The sequence below is a fragment of the Orbicella faveolata genome, unplaced genomic scaffold (assembly GCF_042242905.1).
Source record: "Orbicella faveolata isolate gen_17 unplaced genomic scaffold, um_ofav_v1 contig_1, whole genome shotgun sequence".
Classification (NCBI taxonomy): Eukaryota; Metazoa; Cnidaria; class Anthozoa; order Scleractinia; family Merulinidae; genus Orbicella; species Orbicella faveolata.
Window position 1 is genome coordinate 6,358,993 of NW_028301536.1, and position 20,748 is coordinate 6,379,740.

At 38.4% G+C, this 20,748-nt stretch overlaps 1 protein-coding gene and 2 long non-coding RNA genes across 5 annotated transcripts; 2 read left to right on the top strand and 1 right to left on the bottom strand.

The window, feature by feature from the left end:
* The first annotated feature begins 1,455 nt into the window (after positions 1–1,455).
* LOC149117857 (uncharacterized) lies at positions 1,456–20,384 on the top strand. Its single transcript, XR_016206411.1, has 3 exons — positions 1,456–1,684; positions 19,377–19,436; positions 19,752–20,384. It is a non-coding gene; the product is annotated as an uncharacterized LOC149117857 (long non-coding RNA).
* On the bottom strand, positions 3,147–9,922 carry LOC149117858 (uncharacterized). 3 transcript variants are annotated; one of them, XR_016206405.1, is made up of 5 exons: positions 9,528–9,922; positions 7,286–7,370; positions 4,848–6,888; positions 4,204–4,407; positions 3,147–3,881 (listed from the first exon to the last, which is right to left on the bottom strand). It is a non-coding gene; the product is annotated as an uncharacterized LOC149117858 (long non-coding RNA). The 3 variants fall into 3 exon arrangements; XR_016206406.1 differs by lacking the exon at positions 9,528–9,922 and having other exon boundaries at positions 4,848–4,968; positions 6,765–6,888; positions 7,286–8,912; XR_016206404.1 differs by lacking the exon at positions 9,528–9,922 and having other exon boundaries at positions 7,286–8,927.
* LOC149117859 (uncharacterized) lies at positions 16,025–17,791 on the top strand. Its single transcript, XM_089286707.1, has one exon. The coding sequence runs from the start codon at positions 16,501–16,503 to the stop codon at positions 17,626–17,628; it is 1,128 nt and encodes a 375-aa protein (XP_089142833.1). The 5' UTR covers positions 16,025–16,500; the 3' UTR covers positions 17,629–17,791.
* Positions 20,385–20,748: the final 364 nt, after the last annotated feature.

A 20,748-nucleotide genomic window follows, 5' to 3' on the forward strand; every position in this document is an offset into this window, starting at 1 on the left:
AGTAGCTGAAAACTAATATTCATACAAATTTTCGCTCCGAATGGGTTCTTGGTTTTGTATTACACTACGCTTGAATTTCTAAGTTTTTGCGTGACGCGGTATTTACATGACGGCCTAGAGAGCTGTCATGATGGTTAAAAAAGTGACTTATTGCGGGGAATTTGGCTATCTGAACAGTTCATGTCTTAGAAAAAGTATTATTTTAATGTTTTAGTGTTCCTCGAGGGATAAATTCACGCCTTTGTAACAAAACTCAGTGCCAGATGTTTCTGATGGTTTCCGGCCGCCATGTTAGTGCCCATACGGATGGGCACCAACATGGCATCTCCATACAAATCTCTATAAATTTGGGTAAAAAAATTTATCCGCATATCTCGCGTAAGAAAAATTGCTGTGATCAGAATTTTGGCGAGAGTCTGCATGTTTATTTTCTTTCATTTCCCAGACTCTGGACTTTATCTATCGACCGGTTTTGATTTCTATTTTGATCTATTTTGAATTGCGTGACACTGAAAACCAGCAATTGGCCTAAACTGTTACAGTATGTGTTGTTGTGGTTCCCAATCCCGCCATTAGTTATTGGCCTGACGTAGTTAACGACATCTGCGGCGAAATCCGTAATCTGAAGATCCCGGTTTTTAGTTATAATTTTTAGTTACTAATGGCTTAATTTGGAACCACTCTCATCACATACTGTAACATTTTAGGCCAATAACTAATAGCTTAATTTGGAACCACTCTCATTACGTACTGTAGCATTTTAGGCCAATAACTAACGGCTTAATCTGGAACCACTCTCATTACGTATTGTAACATTTTAGGCCAATAACTAACGGCTTAATTGGAACCACTCTCATTATATACTGTAACATTTTAGACCAATAACTAACGGCTTAATTTGGAACCACACTTATTACATACTGTAACATTTTAGGCCAATAACTAAAGGCTTAATTTGGAACCACACTTATTACATACTGTAACATTTTAGGCCAATAACTAACGGCTTAGTTTGCTAGTCGGTAAATTTTTGACATTTTAGGCCAGTAAATACTGCACCGACCGTGGTTAGTGGCTTAAAATGTTACAGTATATACTGTGATAACAACATACTAAGCCGTTGTCTGAATGCCCATCTTCGATGGCTCTGCGTCTCTTATTTGCAAATTGTCCAGCAAAAGGACAATTGCACACAGGGTAAGGGTAGAGTGGGAATTATTTCCGAAAGAAAAAACGTTAGAATTTTTCCAATATCTCGATTTTAGTTCCAATTCAGGGCTTCCTTTCTTAGGTAAAGCGATTAAAATGCTACACACGAACCAGGTCTTTGTGGCTTAAAATTCAAACAAAGAAAAGTAACTCTGAAAGCTCTGAAATCCCGATCCGCACCCCCATGTGAAATATGTTGCAACGTACGGGTCTCGGATAACACATCTTCGGTCAAAATGGCGGACTTTCAAACGTCTTCAAAATGGAAACCCGGAAGTCGCATGTGGAATAACGCTTTAGCAGTTACTACTGGCTTAATCAAACGACACAAATAACACAGATAGATGATACATACAGGGGACTTGGCAGTAGCCGTTTTTCGTCAAAGTCGGATATGAGTACTGACAAGAACGCCGCTGAAAATTATATGCAGGGAAAGAATCAGTTTGCAAGATTCAGGATATTACAAACCGAGGTAGGTAAACATGTTATTGTTATGTGTATGTCATTTATACTGCTTGGTAGTGCTGACGTTTCGAATTGAAGTAATATACCGATACGATGATAATACATTTGGTCACGCACTCGGAAGCTGCTGGCGTGATTTACTGTCTTTTGTGAACGATTTTGAATAACTTTTTGACGAGTGCCTAATCATTTGCTCAAACTGAACTTTGTATGTTTTGAAAGACCTATCCTAGTATAATTAGAATCTAAAATCTTTTGGAATTCCGAGACATGGCACATGGTCAAAATGACAATTCTTTTCATCGACTGACTAACTCAATTTTGGAGAACACTGGTTTTGTTTACCGCGAAATAATTAGACTAATCCAATATTCTTGAAATCGTCCTTTTTGAGACAAGGAATAGTTCTGCAATAAGCTGGTTGTATTACAACTTTTCTGCGCTCAATAGTTGCGAAATGCAAATCGAATGAAAATGGTCGATTTTCAGCCCAGTTGGAACTCGCTAAGGCCCAGTTCAGACGTCGTGCTTCTGCCGTGACGAACTAAATTGGAATTGGGTTCGACTGTAGTACGGCAGGAAAACAACTTTGATTCAGACGTCGTGACAGAGTCGAACCAAATTCAGGATACACTGATTCCTCGTAACAATTCTCCTGCTAGCTCCCCGTGAGAACGCAATCTCGCCAAAATACGTTAATATATAGATTTAGGCCAGCCTAAAAGCGGAGCTCCTCAGTTATTTTTCGGAATGTTGTTACTAATGAAAATAATCCAACATGTATGACGTAAATTGCGAATGATTTAATAGTTTCAGCCGGAACTAGTATTACATCAGCAGATCGAGGTGTAAGATGGTGTGATTATGAAATATAGAGCAATGATTGCAAGGATTTCTTGGAAGCCACCAAAAATCTTGATCACAGAACAGAACTGTCTTCTGTGCTTTTTGGTGGCATTTCTTGTTCTTTCGTACCTTATTCAGAAAGACAAGGCATTGTTATTAATCATTATATTCTTCCTTAGTTAACATGGGGACTTCCACACAAAAGAAGTTTACACATTTTTTTTTCTTGTGGGGACTGATTGAAATGCAGTGGTTACAATATACTCAGTCCCTGAATCTCTACCAAGTGAAATCTCACAAGAATACCAAAACAGTATACATATGTGAAAAGTTGGAAAGTTTTGTTTTCTAACTTGTCCCCAAAGATACATGTAGCCATCTTCACTATTGTATGGAGTCTCCTCCTGCTGGAAGGGTTTGCAATAAGCAAAATCACCCTCGCATGAATGGTACTTACGATATTTTTTTTTTGCTGATCATGAATACTTGCATAGGCTTCTAATAATAATTTTATTATTCAATTTCAATGTGATTTGTTCTTTTTCTCGACTGGCATTGTGGACTACAACAGCTGTTATTGGGTTCCATTAATTAATTTTGCTATGATTAAATTATACCAAGAATTATCAGTAAGCTAAGAGGAAGTTATATTATGTACATGTATTTTGTCTGCACTACACAACCAAATGCACTCCAAGGTTATCAGGCATAGGTACATTTGTCAGAAGAGCCCAGCATATCCAAGATATGTTTTGATTGACACATCAGTTAAGATAATTTACAGCAAAATGGCTAAAAAATACATCAATATCCTACATGCACCAAAGCCAGACATGGTGTTATAGGGCAATCATTTAAACAACAGATTGAAATAATTTATAAATTAGAGAACACTATTTCTACAACAGAATGGAACAAATTAACCTTATCGGACATTGCGAATGGCAAGGCTGTCTGTAGAATGTCACAAATTTCTCAACCCTTTCTTTCTACAAAAATGCTAATCCTGCAACTTTGCTTAAGACCCAGTTCTCCATTTCGTGTTGGCAAAATATCAATTTATGCCATGTCCAATGCAGATTATCACAAAATTGATTTAAAAGCTCAATAAATATCATTTTAAAGCCAAAAAGCCAATTATTTAAACCATGAGTAAATTATCTCTAAGAAAAACTGATTAATTTAAAAGGCACTTAAAAATAATTAGTTAATATGTGTTTCTTAATAATGTAATGCAGTGTATCTGTCACAATGTTGCAGCTATGATATTACTACAAACAGGATGGGTTGCAGAACTGAACCTCCAAGTCAGTTTATTCAATAAACTTGGTGCAGAATCTATAATCCCATCAAGTTGTCTGTAAATACAGAGAAACCAAACAAAGCATTACAATCATAAGTAATGAATTACTGAACTCTTTTACGTATGAACAGTGTATGTTCCATTAATATTGGGGATCTCTCAGAAGCTGCATCCATGATAAATTAATTTGTTCCCAGATGCATTCATTTATAGAACATTTCACAAATTAATATCTCTGTAATAACAGTGATGTCTGTGTTCTACAACAATTAGTACACAAGAAAAATACACTCAGTAAGATATTGTTTACAATAAAAATCAATGCCTATAAGCAATCATAAGGACCTTAAATTTATATTTCCTCAGAAATAACTCACCAGGACATGGTTGCTTTGAAAATCTTTGATGTTTTAATACAGGCTCCCCATCTGTAAACTGTTCATATATTGACTGACAGGAACAGGCATGTAATTCCTTTCTTTGATATACAGTGTACTTCATTGTTAGTTGTTTACTGAGTGTTAGTAGTGAATCAAATGCTAGGGGTTGGTACTCCAACTTTCACTGTGGCAGGCTCTGCCCTGAAATACAAAGCAAACTTACATAACTGTTATGAACTTCGCCACTTGCTTTCAAGAGCAAATGCAATTTGCTTCAAACAAGAAACTGGAACATTGAGGGTTACAACAATGTGCACAGTCCCAATCACAGGGTCATCCAGGCTATTTGGTTGTACATATAACTGCACAACTGTATATGAGTTCAGCTTCCAGAAGAAAATCAGAGTTTGTCAGGATAAATACTGATGTTCTTGCTTACTCAATGAATGAATGTGCAGTTCCAGAAGATATTCACACCCAACACCCATTCATGGCCAGTCTTTAGAAATTCCAAATTGAAGTATTAGGAATCAAGAGCTCTAATAGAGAAAAAACCTCCATGTGGGGTATGAATCTTTTCTTGAAGAAAACAATGTCTGAGAAATCATTAATTACAAAATAATGTTTAAGAAACATCTTACCTTTCAGAGAATTTTTAATCTACACTGTCTGGCCAGTTCATATATTTGACAAGTTGACACTGGGTGTGTTTTTAAATTTGTGCCCTTCAACATCACATTACTATGTAGTAGCACTGGTCAACTAAAAACAGCATAATTTGGTTAATTAATATACACTGTACATTATTAGGTTGAAATATTGGTGTAGATTGTTGCACATCAACAGATACAGAAACTATTTGCACCTGAATCATAACGAGTGAAAAATCGTGCATGAGACATTTACATGTACATGTAACAGCCCTCCACCTCAGAACCATCACAGATATGATATGATATTTTTAAACTCTCTGAAATTTCAGATTATTCAAGATTAACATATGCACATACATCATCTGGGGCAACCCTAAAACACTGGATTCATTTGGAAACCGAAATCCAGAATCCAGAATCTGGAATCCGGAATCCGGAACAAAAAACCAGAATCTGGAATCCAGATATTATGAATGATGATAGAAATAATTCACTTCAGCAATGTCTAATAAATAAATATGAGCAAAAATTATTTTGTTGTTATTTATTTTCTTGGCTTTACTTCAGCCACAGACTGTAATTGCTAAAAAATTATTGACTAGTTCTGAACAACCCTTAGCTATATTTCTGGCCCAGTTGTTCAAAAGCTGCATAAAGCTATCCATTGGGTACATCACTATCCAGTCAGGGTTACTGTTTTTTTGGGTGGATAGAGTTACTCATAGCCTGCGAGCAGGCTCTGGTATCTGTCTCTAGTGTCTGAGCAGGCTAAATAGGTGTCTAGTGTTTTTCTGCATTGGCATGTCACCAAGAGTCTTCATGCGACTTTGCCACTCACGCCCCCAGCCCAAACACGAGAGCCTGCTCACAGGCTAAGTTACCCATCTTTTGTTCAAGCTGGTGCTGGTGAGAGCCTGCTTCTTGTCTAGATCAAATTGCTCTGAGAAGACTGGTGAGCAGCACATTAACAACGAACTATTATAGGCTATTGCAGTGAGTTTCTGGCAGTCTTTTAGCATCTTTTAACAACATGTGGTCTGATCTGTTAGCAAGTGAGAAGCAGACGGAAGTAAGTGTGCAACATTTCTACAAATTGTTTTAATATGATGGCCGCCAAGAATATGAAAGGCTGATTTGTCACAGTATCAGTGTGGAAATTGTGTTAATCTGGAATTGGTCTTGTATCTGTCGGAAAAATCAAATTTCATATTTAGACCAGATGGGTTAGCCTTTGGACTTCGAAAGTGGGTGGCGTGACTGTCAATGTACAGGGGGCTGCCACTGATGGATATCCTGTTCTCTATGACATTTTCTATCTTGTTCAGTATCTACTAGACATAAAGGATAAACTTATACTCCTGGTAAATTGAAGATCACTTATTAAACAAAATGGCAATTACCAGCAAGCTTATTTTAGACACTCTCAAGGTGCTTGGAATAAAATTAAGACGCACTTTACTGAGATTCTCATAATCATAGCCCTCACTAAAAATAACGGTTGCACAATTTCAACAGACGGGGAATTTTTGTTTCAAAAAAGGTTAAGTTTGAGGTCCTTTTTACTTCGCAGCTTACTTTTTACAGTCGAAAAGCTAAGCAGAGCAATTTTCATGTATTTGAAGAACTTATTTTCTTTGATTTGTGGATTCCGGTTTCCAGTTTCTGGATTCCAGTTTTTGGTTCCAGATTCCGGATTCCAGTTTCTTGGTTTTAGGGTTGCCCCATCTTTAACAGAGTGTTTGCTTCACATTCAGTTTACACATGGCTGTTATCCAGCGTAGGCAGACTTATAAGCTTTCCTTCAAAAATATATTGCAACAACTATTGCATCTTTCATTACCTATTCTTGTGATGAAATGACACAAAATCCAAGAACAAGAAGTCATAAGCATAAAACTAACTTACGTGGTAGTGTTTACAGTTCCTCTTACTGTCTGCATATGCCGTCCATAAACTGGTGCTGCCTGGACAATGTACTCATTATTTTTCTGATCACACCTTTTAAAATGTCACTGTTATATAATTTGTCCTGAAAAAGCAATACATGAAATGTTATGCCTTTGGCACTCACCAAGTACCTTTACATGATGTATAATGTACACCATATCAACATTCACAATTCTTTTTACTCTCATTCTAACTCTTTTGTGTCATTTTCCCTCACTTGAAGACAGGACTTCCACATTAGGTGATAATTTGCCTCTGGAATCTCTATGAATTCACAGGGAGTGATAACAATTAAATCGTGACTAATTTTAGCAAAGGAGGCGTTCAAATGTCAGATTTTAATGCTAAGTTTATACAGTAACTTTACATTACTCTTCGTATATATATATATATATATAACCTCTCAATTATTGCACTTATAGACAGAAGGTGTGCTGGGGGAAGAAATGTTCTAAACTCTCTGAACTTTTCTCCCTTACCTGTAATAGGATGACCATTATGAACTACGGTTTGTAACCAACACCAACATCAGGTTATGTATACACATGTATATTTTGTTGTCGTCTGTAATCATAAAAAAATAAAAATTTAAAATCCTCCATAAAGTTCATACTCAATAACACTGCTACATGTAGTGCTGTTACTGGAATTCAATTTAAGTGAAACTGTTGCAACAGCTCTGTCAAAATTGTTTGTAGCAGTTAAGGCAGGATAACAGAATGTACATGTTGCACACAGCAAAGGCTAGAGATACACACATGTTAGTTATCAGTTAGGATTTGGTGAGCTTCTGTGCTGTAGGTATGGTGGAAAATAATAGATTATCAGAAATGAAGGTTCCTGAGACATTTTGACAGCACTGAGAGGAATTAATGTCATATAAATTCACAAAAGAAGTTCTTGCCCTGTCCAGTTCTCTGTAATAAAAATACAATTTACATACAAGTCATTTATTATATATGGTTTGTGTTTAAAGCCGATATAATGCACACTCTGATTGGCCAATTCCAGTGCATTATTTACATTTACATGGTATACCTCAGTAAAATCATAAAACATTGTGTGCGACTAAAATAAAAAATATAAAAAATAAAAAATAAAAAGAAATGCCTAATTCATAACAATTTAAAATACTCAACACTAAAACGAATGTAATTCTTTACTTGAAAATTATTCTCCCATAATGCCCATGGGCCAATTACAGGCATGCTAAAAAGTCCTAACACAAAGTAAAAAGAAATTAAGAAAACTATTGCTTTTTTCCGGAAAATTGTAGCAACTGAAGACAATGATGGAACACTCTGAGAGTGCATTCTATCAACCTGATGAGATAAAATTTAAGGAGAATAGAGAATTCACAAAGTTATATCACAATCGAATTGGTACAGGACAGGAGAAAGGAAACTGTACAGCCAGGAAGAAACTGAAACTTTCTTCGACGAGCAAAAAAGTATGCATGCACAACAAAGAAAACAGTCAGTGACATTCATTTAATAAGTTAGTTAATAGAAAATTAGTGTGAAGAAGAGAGCAGAGAGAGAGAGAGAGAGAGAGTGGAGATAGGAGAATGCTCTCTCCAACTAAATTGTGTATATATGTATGTAAAAGTTATTCTTATTACCGAGAAATGGTCAGGGCAAGAACTTCTATTACACTGTTCAATTTACCGAGTTAATTAGTACCATGTCCCTTTTTAGGAACATTTCCATATTAAGTGTAAATACCGCATTGGGGAATAACCTCTTATTAACAAAATAGGGTCCATGTACCCCCAACCAAAAGCAATGGCACAAATAAAATGAAATAGCCAATCAAAATCAAAGCGGAGCTTTATTTGCAGACAGGACTGCCATGCATAATCGTCTACTCGACATTTTGGACTATATAAGCATTTCACCAAACCGAACTAATTGGACAGACAACAAAATAAAACGAGGAAATCTACATTATAAACACAAGATGCATATCACTACATCTGAGCTCGAGTATCAACAGCAAATCCCTTCTCAATGAAAGGTGACCGAATAAAAGAGAGGATAAAGAAAATTCATTTAAGCTTGCGGTGTTAAAGTTTAAAAATTATTCACGCTTAAATTTGAATATTACTGAGAGTCTGTATTTTTGCCGAGACTTAGTTTAGCTTTGCAGTCATTTTATTGACAGTAGCTTTACCAGTCTTCAACGAAATTAACCTCGGAATTCACAAAAGCATTTCGCCAAACCGAATAAATTGAACTAACAAAACGAGGAACTCTCCATACTTTGTAATCACAATATGCAAAAATTAAATTTAGCAAATCCTGTTCGCTTCGGCTTAAAATGGTTTGTAGACCTTCCTTGGTTTTCAACAAGAGAAGAAGAAATTTTAGCAGTCTACGAAGCGGCAGTGCTAACTAACTCAGAGAAAACTTCAAAACTCGCCCGGCCGTGTCTACAAGTACGGTTTTGGTTAAGCTTATTTTTAGACGTGAGGTTATAAGCTTAAGTTGACGACGAAAATCGACAGAAAACTTAATTTGTTTACAACTTACAGCAACCTCCAAAGCGACCCACGTGTTATTGTTTAGAGACGAGCGAAATTAAAACGATGCAATTTTTAAAATCTCTTACAGCATGGCTTCAAATAAGGAAGACTTTTAATGGCTCCAATTGAAAATAAGCTCATATCGCCGAGGCAACTTGTTAATTTTCATAGCAAAGGCAACAACAAAAGTCACTTACCGCAAGTTGGCAATTCAGTTCGGCCAGTGTAAATCTCCCGGGAAGAAACTTGCAGCAAAAGTTGTGAAGACTGAACTGAAGTTATATTTTCGATAGATCAACGAATCAACCACTTCTTTCCGCTACGTTTACTGTTTTGTAATTTCCCTAAAACACTCGGGCACGTTTGATTTCTCTTGTTCATCACCTGACCAAATCAGGTGACGTTTGAATTTTCTTGCACGGCTGCACAGCATCACGTTCGCGCGAATTTTGAACTTGGCCATGGGGAGTTCGGCAGTCTTCTGAATCAATTTGTCGGGTGCTTTCGCCTCCTTTCTATAGCCCTCGTTAGCTTTGGTTCACGGCATTGTTCGGCATTGTTTCACCTCCTTTCTCTAACCCTTGACTAGCTATAATTCACGGCATTGTTCAGTACTGTCTCGCTTCCTTCCTCAGCGCTGGCCCGCTCAGTCTTTTTCGCCATCTTCTTCGCTACTTCTTTGCCTGTTAATTCTTGCTTTCTGTTTTTTGCTTCAGTGCAACCCTGTCTTAAAAATATGAGATCAACCTCCGCTATCGTTTTTCTTTAAAAATCCCGCCAAGAAAAATGGCATTCTCCCGCTACAAACCGAGGGTGCATGTCTCTGTCAACCTATTAGCTGGAGTATGGCCGCCATCTTGCGCGACTCCGTCGTCGTCGTCGTCGCCGTCGTCGCCGTCGTCGCCGTCGTGCGTACGCGCCCACGAGCAATACCGCTAGCCATGATAACCATGAGAAAATCAATTCATGGGTTTCCTTTTCTTCCCTATATTGGTATGGGGCTCCGCTTGGCGGCCCTTCGGGCCGCCGGAGCTCCGCTATTACAATTTATGAATTTGTTTAGCGCGGCAGAAGGTCGACCTTTGAATCGCTGCCGTGCCAGAGTCGTGTAGCACGGCAGAGCTTGTCGAACTTAATTGCTTACCGAACTTAATTCAAAAGTTTGATTCAGACGCCGTGCTTCTGCCGTGCTTTTGTCGAACTTAATTCCTGAATTTAGTACGGCACGGCAGAAGCACGACGTCTGAACTGGGCCTAAATTGCATGAAATTTAGTCTGAAAGGTAAATCGTAAATGTCGCTTTTCTTGGAAAGACAAAACTATTTCAAGAAAAAAAACTACAGCCTGTTTGCACTTTTGCTAGGGGCTAGCTATATCAAAATGCGACCGAATTTGAGTTTTCTAGCGTTGCCGAAGAAATTTGATTTTGTTTGATTTTTGTGGGTGTTTGCTCTTAAAAAAAAAAAAAGAAAAAAAAAAAAAAAACGGTTTGAAATGATACCTTTAGTCTGGACGAAAACGGCAATAGTGATGATCCCGAACATAAAAATTGCCTGTTTGGCCATTACTTTCCCAGTGATGCATCTGAAGGCCTAAAAGAAAAAATAAAATTCATTACAGTCTAGGCCAGAGCACTGTAGTAAAGTGTAGTGTAGTGAAATTACGTATGGTAAAGTGCAGTGGTTAGTGTAGTGCAGTGCAGTACAGTGCAGTGTACGGCAGTGCCGTGCAGCGCAGTGAAGTATAATTTTCTTTTCTTGTTTTGTTTTTTTCCATTTATAAATATAATTACAACACAACAGTGTATGAGGCAAGGAAGCCCAGATAAGCTAAATCAATCAATCAGTCAAACTTTATTTAAAGAGGGTGACATTTTTAAGTGTCACCCTCTGTAAAATAGTTAAAACTAATGAACTTGTGGCCCTCGATAAACATTGTTACAATTTAAGGTGGCTGAACACAGTTTTTGATACCTGTGTTTCATTCACCTTTTTCTCTAAAACCCTTGATCTCTCGGTCGCCAAAAATGGCAGCAAGCAAGTTAACAACACAAACATTGGTTTTTTGATAGTTAAGCTGACGTATGTGCCGTTGCCATGACGACATGAATAAATATAGACAGGCCTTTAAAATCGGTTTTGTTTATTTGTAGAAAATCTAGTCATTAGATTTTCTTTATAATTTGCATGCAACAAGCTTGTAACGATTCTCACAAGTTAACACCATTTTGCCAATAATTTAACAGAGAGTTCTTTAATTATCCTTTGTTGAAGGTTCACTGGAATGTCTAGAATTTCCTTTGTTAAAGTTCAATTATTTTCAATACTCCAGTTACTTATTTTCTAAAGTATTTTCGTGCCAAATTTCGTGAAATTCTAATGAGTGGTTCTCGAGAAATAGGCGCATTTCCGAGAGTGCAATTTTTCATTCAGTCGCTCTTTTTTGACTCACTACGCATGCGCTGCATTTAACTGGGTTCTTTCGGTAACAAAGAAAAAGCTGAGAATCGCTGGGTTCTTTGCATTGTTACCTTTTCTAACATATCTTTGTAATAAACGACTAAAGCCATCAATACTCTGCGTTCAATTAAAGAGAAAAATAGCACAGATACTGCGTGTGTTGAGTAAATAAAATGATCGCTCTATTGACAGCATGTTTGTTTCTTTCCAATCCTTATGCGCGCGCTGAATTGCATCAGCAAAAGCGCGCGCGAAAACTGTGTTCGGCCACCTTAAATAAAACCTATTTTAATTAGTAACCTAATTAAGAATTTATTTAAAACCTAATTACAAAACACAATGTACAGCAGATTCAGATCTACAAGTCAAAGGTAAAACATATTGCTCATATTACGCGAACTAAAAATAAATTATCTAAAAAAAGAGTAAGAATCTTATCCCTAAGCTGACTTAATTTAAAATGTTTATACAAAGCATTCTTCAAAGTATATAAAGATTGACAAGCACGTAGCTTAAGTGGGAGGTGATTCCAACATCTTGAAGTTGTTGCAGAAAACGTGCGACCTCCCTCCTTGTCTCTAATATATCTCCTTGGTAAAATGGTTAAATTAGCACCTCGTGTATTTCTGCTGTGCTGGCTGTTGTTTAGTTCTAACAGTTCGTCTAGATAGGCAGGGCAAGTACCCATAATCCTCTTGTAGGCCACTAAGCATCTTTTGATGTCAGACTCGATGTTATATGGCATCCCCCTCCCCCCCAAAAAATCTTAATTTGGATAGGATACGATACAGTGTACTGGATGCACACAATAAAATACGATAACAATAAGTGAAGTCATCGTCTGTAAAATTTATATATATTTAATGGGGCATGTTTCGCCGAAAAACAGAATGCGATGAAGACTGATGTTTACTGGATCATTGATGTTGTTACAAAGAGCAGCAATGCACCTTTCCGGCATTTTTTTGTGGACTACGAAGGTAAATTTAAAGAGGTAAAACAAGGGAGATGAGTCAAGCCTGAAGGCAGGTGTTCCTGAACTACGTAAAATTTTATTCCAAACCGAGGGAAAACTGGTGCCAATGGTAGACCAAAAAATGGCGGCAAATTTGAACGTTTTTAAAAAATTATCAAAACAATTACGTTTTGTCCAATCGAAAAAATTTTTCGCAGAAGTTCATTTAGTGATATATGGAATCCGATGAGAAAATAAAAATTTTGACATTATGGGCACTTTAAGTTATGGCAGGAGCCATAATCGGGGACGGAGACCGTAAGCGCGCGCCATTTCAAGTATTGGGGCTGTCCCCATGATATGGGACAATAATTCTATTTTTAGAACAAATTGCGCCATCACCTGCGGCACACGCGCGTACATGTTGCGAGGATTTTTGCGGATGTCGCGCGGGGGAAATGGCGTCCGAAATTCCCGAAATTTTTCATGTTTTTGGCCCACAACTCAGCGCGTTTACGTCTGTTGGAATTTTGCTTAAGTATTTTCGTCGTAAGCTGCTGCAGTTTGAGTGAAGTAAGACAGTGACGAATTTAGGTATGTTCCGCTGTAAGCTTATATATATCGCTGACCAAGTTGTGTTCCGACGGATGCTTCTTTTACATGAGCTGTACATTACTCCACTTTAAATTTCACATATGTTGAAGATTAACAGCTTTTCCATTACACAGCAAAAAACTAGCTGGATATATTTAGATATAGCAGAGCTTCAAGACTTCATAGTTTCCTGGCTCCTTTTGCCATACGCTTGCGAGGAATTTGTCAGTCAGTCTATCGCGACCGAAAAGTAAAACAAAATAATTGCTAGTTTGAGTTTCGCTTGAATTGTAAGCAACGCTTGCTGTTTCATCAAGGCTTAATTAATAACTTTACGTCCGTAGATACTCCTCAGTTTTATTCGTGTAAAAATCCGGCAAATTCTCTGTTGTCGATGAACGAGAGCGCCCGCCGAGGCGTGTTTTGTACAGTCAGTAAACATGGCAAAGTGGACTTCTGCCGCACTTCCGTGTGAAAGCGTGCATCGAACTCAAACAATAGCTCTATAGTTTTTAAATATGTTTAAGATTGATAAATGTTTGAGAACATATAAAAAGCTTAGCTGAAAATATGTGAATAAAGGAAAATTATCAGCAAAGTTACGATGACGCTTTCTTTAAGCAACTTGGAATAACAATTTCGATTTTTTTGATCGAGTTATTAAAACTTCTTGTCTATTTTCATTTTCGCAGTGTAAAACTTCACTATGCTTATGTTGAAGAAACACACATGATGTTAGTAGCCTTTTATGCGTCCGTGAAATTTGTTGCAGCATCTCGGCACGAAAGATAACAAAAGAAATCTTTGTCAAGATTTGTTGACAGTTGAAAACACCGACTCGGACTTAAAAGTGCACGAGCTGCACTTTGCAAATGAGCTAATTGTAGGCGTCAGACTTTCCTTTCAAAAACTTTTGCAAACTCACCAAACAAGCGGAAACAATAAGAAACCATCAAAACAGGTATTGGTTATGATTAACCATTGTCTGAGAAACTCACAAATTAACTCGATACCAGAGTAGAGAGTTTTCTTGCTATATTCTTAAGTCAGAACAAACGCAAAAACATACGCGTAAGCTTACAACTAGCGTGAGCAGATCTTATTATTCATTCCCAACGTGAGATTGAAGTCTTGTTTTCGACCCTGAAAAACCCACCTTTTCCGTTAGCTCAGAGCATAAAACTACATATAAGCGCCCTGGTACGTATTCCCTGCCTTATTCCCTGTCATCGCTGTGAAAAATACGCAAGAGAATCTCTCAACTCTCACCATTTGATCACGCAATGTGACAACATCCACGCGAGAGCCCCCGACATGTGCGTGAATCCGCGCGGATATATGACGTCAGGATGGCGCAATTTGTTCTAAAAATAGAAAAATTGTCCCATATCATAGGTGCGCGCGAATCCCGAGACTTACAGTCTCCGTCCCCGATTATGGCTCCTGGTTATGGAGTTTGTTTAGGTGGGTGTTTTAATTGTGTTTACACATTTCGTGTGACCTTCCGAGGTCGCCGTTTTTCTCCAAATCTTTCACGATCATGAAAGGGACTGCTGTGGATAGTTAACAATTTTGCACATGCATTCCGCTTTTGCTGTTGAACATTTTTTTCGAATCAGTTTATGAGATATTGGCTTTGTGGATAAGGAAATTTTCGCGCTTGTTAATTAAAGGTAGCACTTTGCGCATGTGTGGAGGCGGTCCGCTGATCAGTAAAGCCCGCAATTCCACGCCAGTAGTGTTTACTTTTACCTTGTTATCTTTAGCAGCATAAGCGGTAGAAGAAGAGTACCATAAATACCCGAAGGTGAGACTGGCAAAGTAACAAGAACGAAGAAAAACTGAAATGTAGTTTTTTCATGGTGTCTTTTTTAGATTGATTGCTGGCGCGATCGATCGCAACATCACAATTTTAGCTTATGTTCCGGTGAAGCGGTTTAAAACAATGTCGTTACAGTCCAGTCATTTCACGGAAAAAAAAAAAATCGATCAACCAGCCACTAATTGCAACAGAAGGCATTTCATCGGTTTTAGACTATAAGCAATGTGTCCTTAATGACATATCAAAAGTCCCAAAAAACCCATTAAGGGAAGTTACCAAAAAAACGAGTTTTACTTTTAATGCTCTGAAACCCTTTTCATGACTGCATGGGAACGAGGCTGACTAAGACCTTTAACTTAGTATAATTCAATGAAATTTCAAGCGTACACATTCAGTGTTACTGTGTTCTTAATGCTTAAGTAGCAAAATATTTTATTTTGGTGAAAAAAAGCTGTATTTATAGCTGGGCGCATAATATATAGAGGATATTACACGGTGGCGAGAAGATATCAATTTTATGTTCAAGTGGCAAGAGCATTATCTATTAAGAGATATTGTTCTTCCCACGAGAACATAAAATTCATATCTTCGAGCTCACGTGTACTGTTCTTTTTATTATAAAATGTTCGAGTAATTGCGCGCGCTGTGATTGGTCAGTTCGAGTTCATTATAGCTCCATAAAGCACTCTGCTTACGTCACGCGCGTGCATTATAACTCAACATATGCACGCAAGCTACGTCACGAAAATTTTGCCCTGGACAAAATTTGAGAATCAGCTAGTCCGTCCGCCATTATGGCTGAAGAATTTCCACGGTTTCAACTCGGGTTCGAATTCCTGAACGCCGAGAAAAGTAGCTGCGTTAAGGAGTCTCAAAATGAGGCACCTGTTCCAAAGAAAAAACGGTTTGCAGAACTGACAGAAGCGGAGAGAAACCGGCTTTTGGTGGAAACGCAAGCAAAGTCTACGAAGAGCTCGACAAATTGGGCAGTAAACGCTTTCAAAGGTATGAATTTACGTAAACATGACTACAATCCAATACACATCTCAAACACTAAAACTTAAAACCTGTTTTAATTTAAAAGGCAGAATGACGAAAAAAGCATATTACAATGCTTCCTAAATAATGAGTTATACTGGCTTATCTACATCTTTGTCAACAAAAAGCAACATTTCACTTGTTTATACAATTAAATGTTTTCTAGCAGCTGTTGCGTATATCATTTAACAGTTAACCACTCGAAATACGCTTGCAACACTTAAAGGCTGAGTTGGAAAAAATGTTTTCTTTTCCTAGAATGGGGTGCACAAAAAGTTCCTGTGTTGCCAAAACTAGAGGAAATGAGCGACGAACAACTTGACAACAGTCTGTCACAGTTTCATACAGAAGCACGAAGCAAAACGGGTGAAGAGTACAGCAAGTCGTCCTTAATTACGTTCAGAAATGCAATAGAGAGGCATTTAAACAACCCACCTTATAACAGAAGTTTCAAGCTAAATTCTTCAACGTTTTCAAATTCCAACCGTATGCTGAACGCCAAAATTAAGAGCCTGAAACAGCAAGGGAAGGAAAATGTGCAGCACAAAGAGGCCATGCCAGTTGACGACTTGCAGAAATTGAAAGCTGGTCAAGTATTAAGCCTTGCAAATCCATGGTCCTTGCTGAGAAACGTGTGGTTCCATGTTGTTCTCTACTGGTGTAGAAGAGGTCGTGAAGGGCAGAGAAATTTGAAGCCGACAAGTTTTGCATTTGAAGTAGACGAGCAAGGCAAGCGCTACGTTACTATGACCCACGACGAGACCACCAAAAACCATCCCGGTGGACTTCAAGACCGATCCAGCTTTGAGAAGACGGCTCGTATGTACGAAACAGAGAGTGAGAACGACGGCTACCGAGCGCTGAGCTTGTATATCTCCAAGCTGAATCCGAAATGCGAAGCCTTATTTCAGCAACCTCGACGCGACTGGAATGAATCCGCCATCACATCCGAAATCTGGTACGAAAACCGCCCGCTTGGTGTCAACACTCTTAGAAACATGATGAAAGAAATAAGTACAAAGGCCAAGCTTTCCAAAGTTTACGCAAATCACTGTGTTCGGGCGACAGCGATAACCTTGTGGTCTCAAGCCGGTTTGTCAGATCGCCACATCTGCCACATTTCGGGACACAGAAACCCGAATAGTCTCCAGCATTACAATTCTCGTCCGTCGTCTATCCAGCTCAGGAAATGTAGTGATGTCTTGTCTACTGCTCTACAAGGGGCCGACCAGACAAAACAGAAATCTCCACAATGCGATGAGCCTTTTAGTCAGCCAAAAGCAGCAGAAGTATCAGGCAGAGTGGTTGAAACGCACCGCCGATCATCCACCACAACGATCCACAGCGAAATGCTTGGCGGCATGTTCAATTCTTGCACAATCGGTTCAATGCAGATCAATCTTTATCCTCCTCAGAGCAAAAGTCAGTGAACTGGGGAACTGCTTCAGCTTTCGAAGATTCTTTTTGCTGTAATAATTTCTTTAGAACCGTTCTGACTTTTTTTCGAAAACGTTTGTTTCTTGCCACAAAGGGAACGGTTTTACTTTTCATTCAGCATTTAAGCCAATAAAAAGAAAGCATGTACATGTAAGGAGAATACTTATTTTGATTAATTAAAATTCGCAATCCTTTTCTTGTTTAATATGTCTTTATGTTAATGTGGTGGTTTACATTTTATAAAAGAAATAAAAAAACTTGCCCTTCGTGCATTGTTGAGTTATATAAGCACTTGGGAATTTTTAAGAACACTCGAGAAGTGCGAGAAGCACTCGGCTGCGCCTCGTGCTTCTCTATGCACTTCTCTCGTGTTCTTAAAAATTCCCGCGTGCTTATATAACTCAACAATGCACTCGGGCGCGTTTTTTATTTCTATATTATATAGACATACTGATGACGGCGTTTTTGACGAATTTCCGAAAATTTCCGACCACTTTCCGAAGATTTCCGAAGATTCTCCAAAACTTGTCCGAAGGTCACACGAACGTTGCCGGCCATTTTCCGAAAATTTTTACTAATTCGTCTCGGTCCATAAACTCGCAAAAAAAAAACTTGACCAATATCCAGCCATCTTGACCTCACACTTGGTCAATAACCCATATAAACTGGCCTGTTAAGTTGGCTTTTTTTGCATAGACTGTTTTGTTTCATTTTTTTTTTTTTTCGTTTTCTGTTTTTATTTCTAAAAACATTCTATCCATGTGTTCCTCGCTCCATACCACATAGTGTCTTGTGGTTGACAGTGTTGGATCAACTACTTTTACGCATGCCTGGAGAAAGTCGTCAGAACACTTGATTCTTATAAACTGGCAAATCTTGGACATAGTTGTCATTGGGTTTTTAACCTGTTCAAGACCGTTTATGCCCAGCAACTTATCTCCAAGAATCTCCCTGGCAACTGCACTTCCTTCAGCCCGGCGGAAGAACCTCCCCATGCTGTGCTCCAGCAATTTTGGATCATCGACCTGAGGAAGTGAATCCGAAATTAAACGACATTTTTTCACTGATTGATTCCTAACTAGAGTAAAGAACCATTTTAGTCCATGCTCTGAAAATGTTACTTTGTAATATAGCTTCTTGGTCGGTTTAACCAGCTATCTGTTAACCTTGATCGTCAAGCCCTTCCTTGGGCTTTCTCATTAACTGAGTACGTAACGTTATGTATCAAACATGAAAGATCGTGTTTCACCACATTCCCAAACACAGAGAAGACAGTTGAAAATACGACACGCAGCGAAGTATTTCGACGAACTTCGAGGTGTTTAGAAATGTGGTCAAACACTGTCTCAGGTGTTTGATGTATCTTCTCAATATGTATAAATTAAGACTAAAAAGAAATTGGACAATTTAAATCGTAGAAATCTATGCTAATTAAGATCAAATATCCAAATACCGTCACGATCATGACTTCATTTTACGAAACTTAAAGAATTTTTATTGAGTTTGAGAAGTGTTGGTTGCGCGGGGGTTCACCTTCTTGTTGTGGTCTCTAAACCTGCCTCCTTCCTTCTTCCACCTAGCAACGCCATGCTGGGACGCAAGCGTTTCGGCCGCCATCTTGAAAATTGTAGCGTGGCGAAGCGACTTCGTAGGTTCTCTTTCAAAATATTGGCGATCTGCTCGACTTTGAGACACTTTTACCTTGATGAAACTATAACTAGGGTCTTTTTGTGACTTTCAGAGAAAAACACGAAACCGGGTGCACCGTGACGACCTCTTGACCTCATGGCGAGCAATGAAGGTAAGTAGCCGTTATCCGTTGTTTGGACTTTGTTTTGCTTTTTTGCGCGGGAAAAGATTTGAATATTTGCATATTAACTAAAGCAGCCGTATAATAGGCCTTATGCGTGGTAAGATTCGGCTCGTCTACGGTGTAAAACGGTCACCAGTGACGTCACAAAGAAAGAAATGTTCCCGCAGTAATTTTCACTTCAACTCTGGTAAATAATAGTTACAAAATGTACTGCAATGTCTAGCAAGATTGTGTTCGCTCCCATTGATTTCACGGCACACAATTCTGACTAGTGTTTGTTTGTTTTCGTATTTCGACTCGTAGTTGATAGTAGCCCGAGTTCCGCAGTCCGCAAGAAGAAAGCAAAGGGAGGGGATTATCATTGCTGTGTGCCGCAACGCACTAGTGACAGTTGCTATGACAGCTCATTGAGGTTCCACCTTATGCCTAAGGAAAAGCAAACTCGAAAGCAATGGATTGCTAAACTCCGGAGGGATGCTGTTGGCCCATATTTCAAGGTTACTGTTTTTTTTTTATTTTTTGTTTGTTTGTTTGTTGTTGTTGTTTTTTTTTTAACACCATTTCTGGCTTGGCTTTCATGCTTGTTATCTGCACGTTTCAATACTTACTTTGTTATTTATAACTATATATAGATAACGTCTAAGACAAAAGTTTTCAGTAAGCACTTCAAGGAAGAGGACTACCACTCTCCTGACCGTGCAGTCAGGCACCTGCTCAAAGAAGGAGCTACCCCCTCTGTTTTAATTGGGCAGCTGCCTCAAAACCCAGACGGGAGATAATCAGACACATTGAAAGTTGCGTTGAACATGAAAACTTGACAAAAGCAGTGTTGTAACTTTATAGCCCTGTTTCGAAATGCTGTCAACTTCATGCTGCACAAGCTGAGCTTGAAGAGCTAAGAAGAGAATCAGAAAGGACCAATAGAGAAGCAAATGCTGCACTTGTTCTTGTGCAGCAAGAACTTCAAAGACACAAGGAACAAGCTGCAGCTGAACTTAACATTTTCAAGTTTGGCATTGAGAGATTCTCTACAGATGATGATGCCATCAAATTTTACTCTGGATTCTGTTTATATAAACATTTTATACTTTTTTTATGATTTCATAAAGCCTGCAGCAGAAACAATGACATATTGTTATGCATCCGGTATCCTTGAAAACTGCCCAAATATCCGGGCTATGCACTTGATAGATGAATTGTTCATGTTTCTTGTTAGGATTAAACTAGGGCTTTTTCAGCAGGACCTCGCTCACCGCTTTAATTTACATATTTCATCTGTTAGCAGGAAAATTACCACATG

Excerpts from the sequence above, each read along its gene's own strand:
- LOC149117859 (XM_089286707.1), top strand. The coding sequence starts at position 16,501 with ATGAGCGACGAACAACTTGACAACAGTCTGTCACAGTTTCATACAGAA.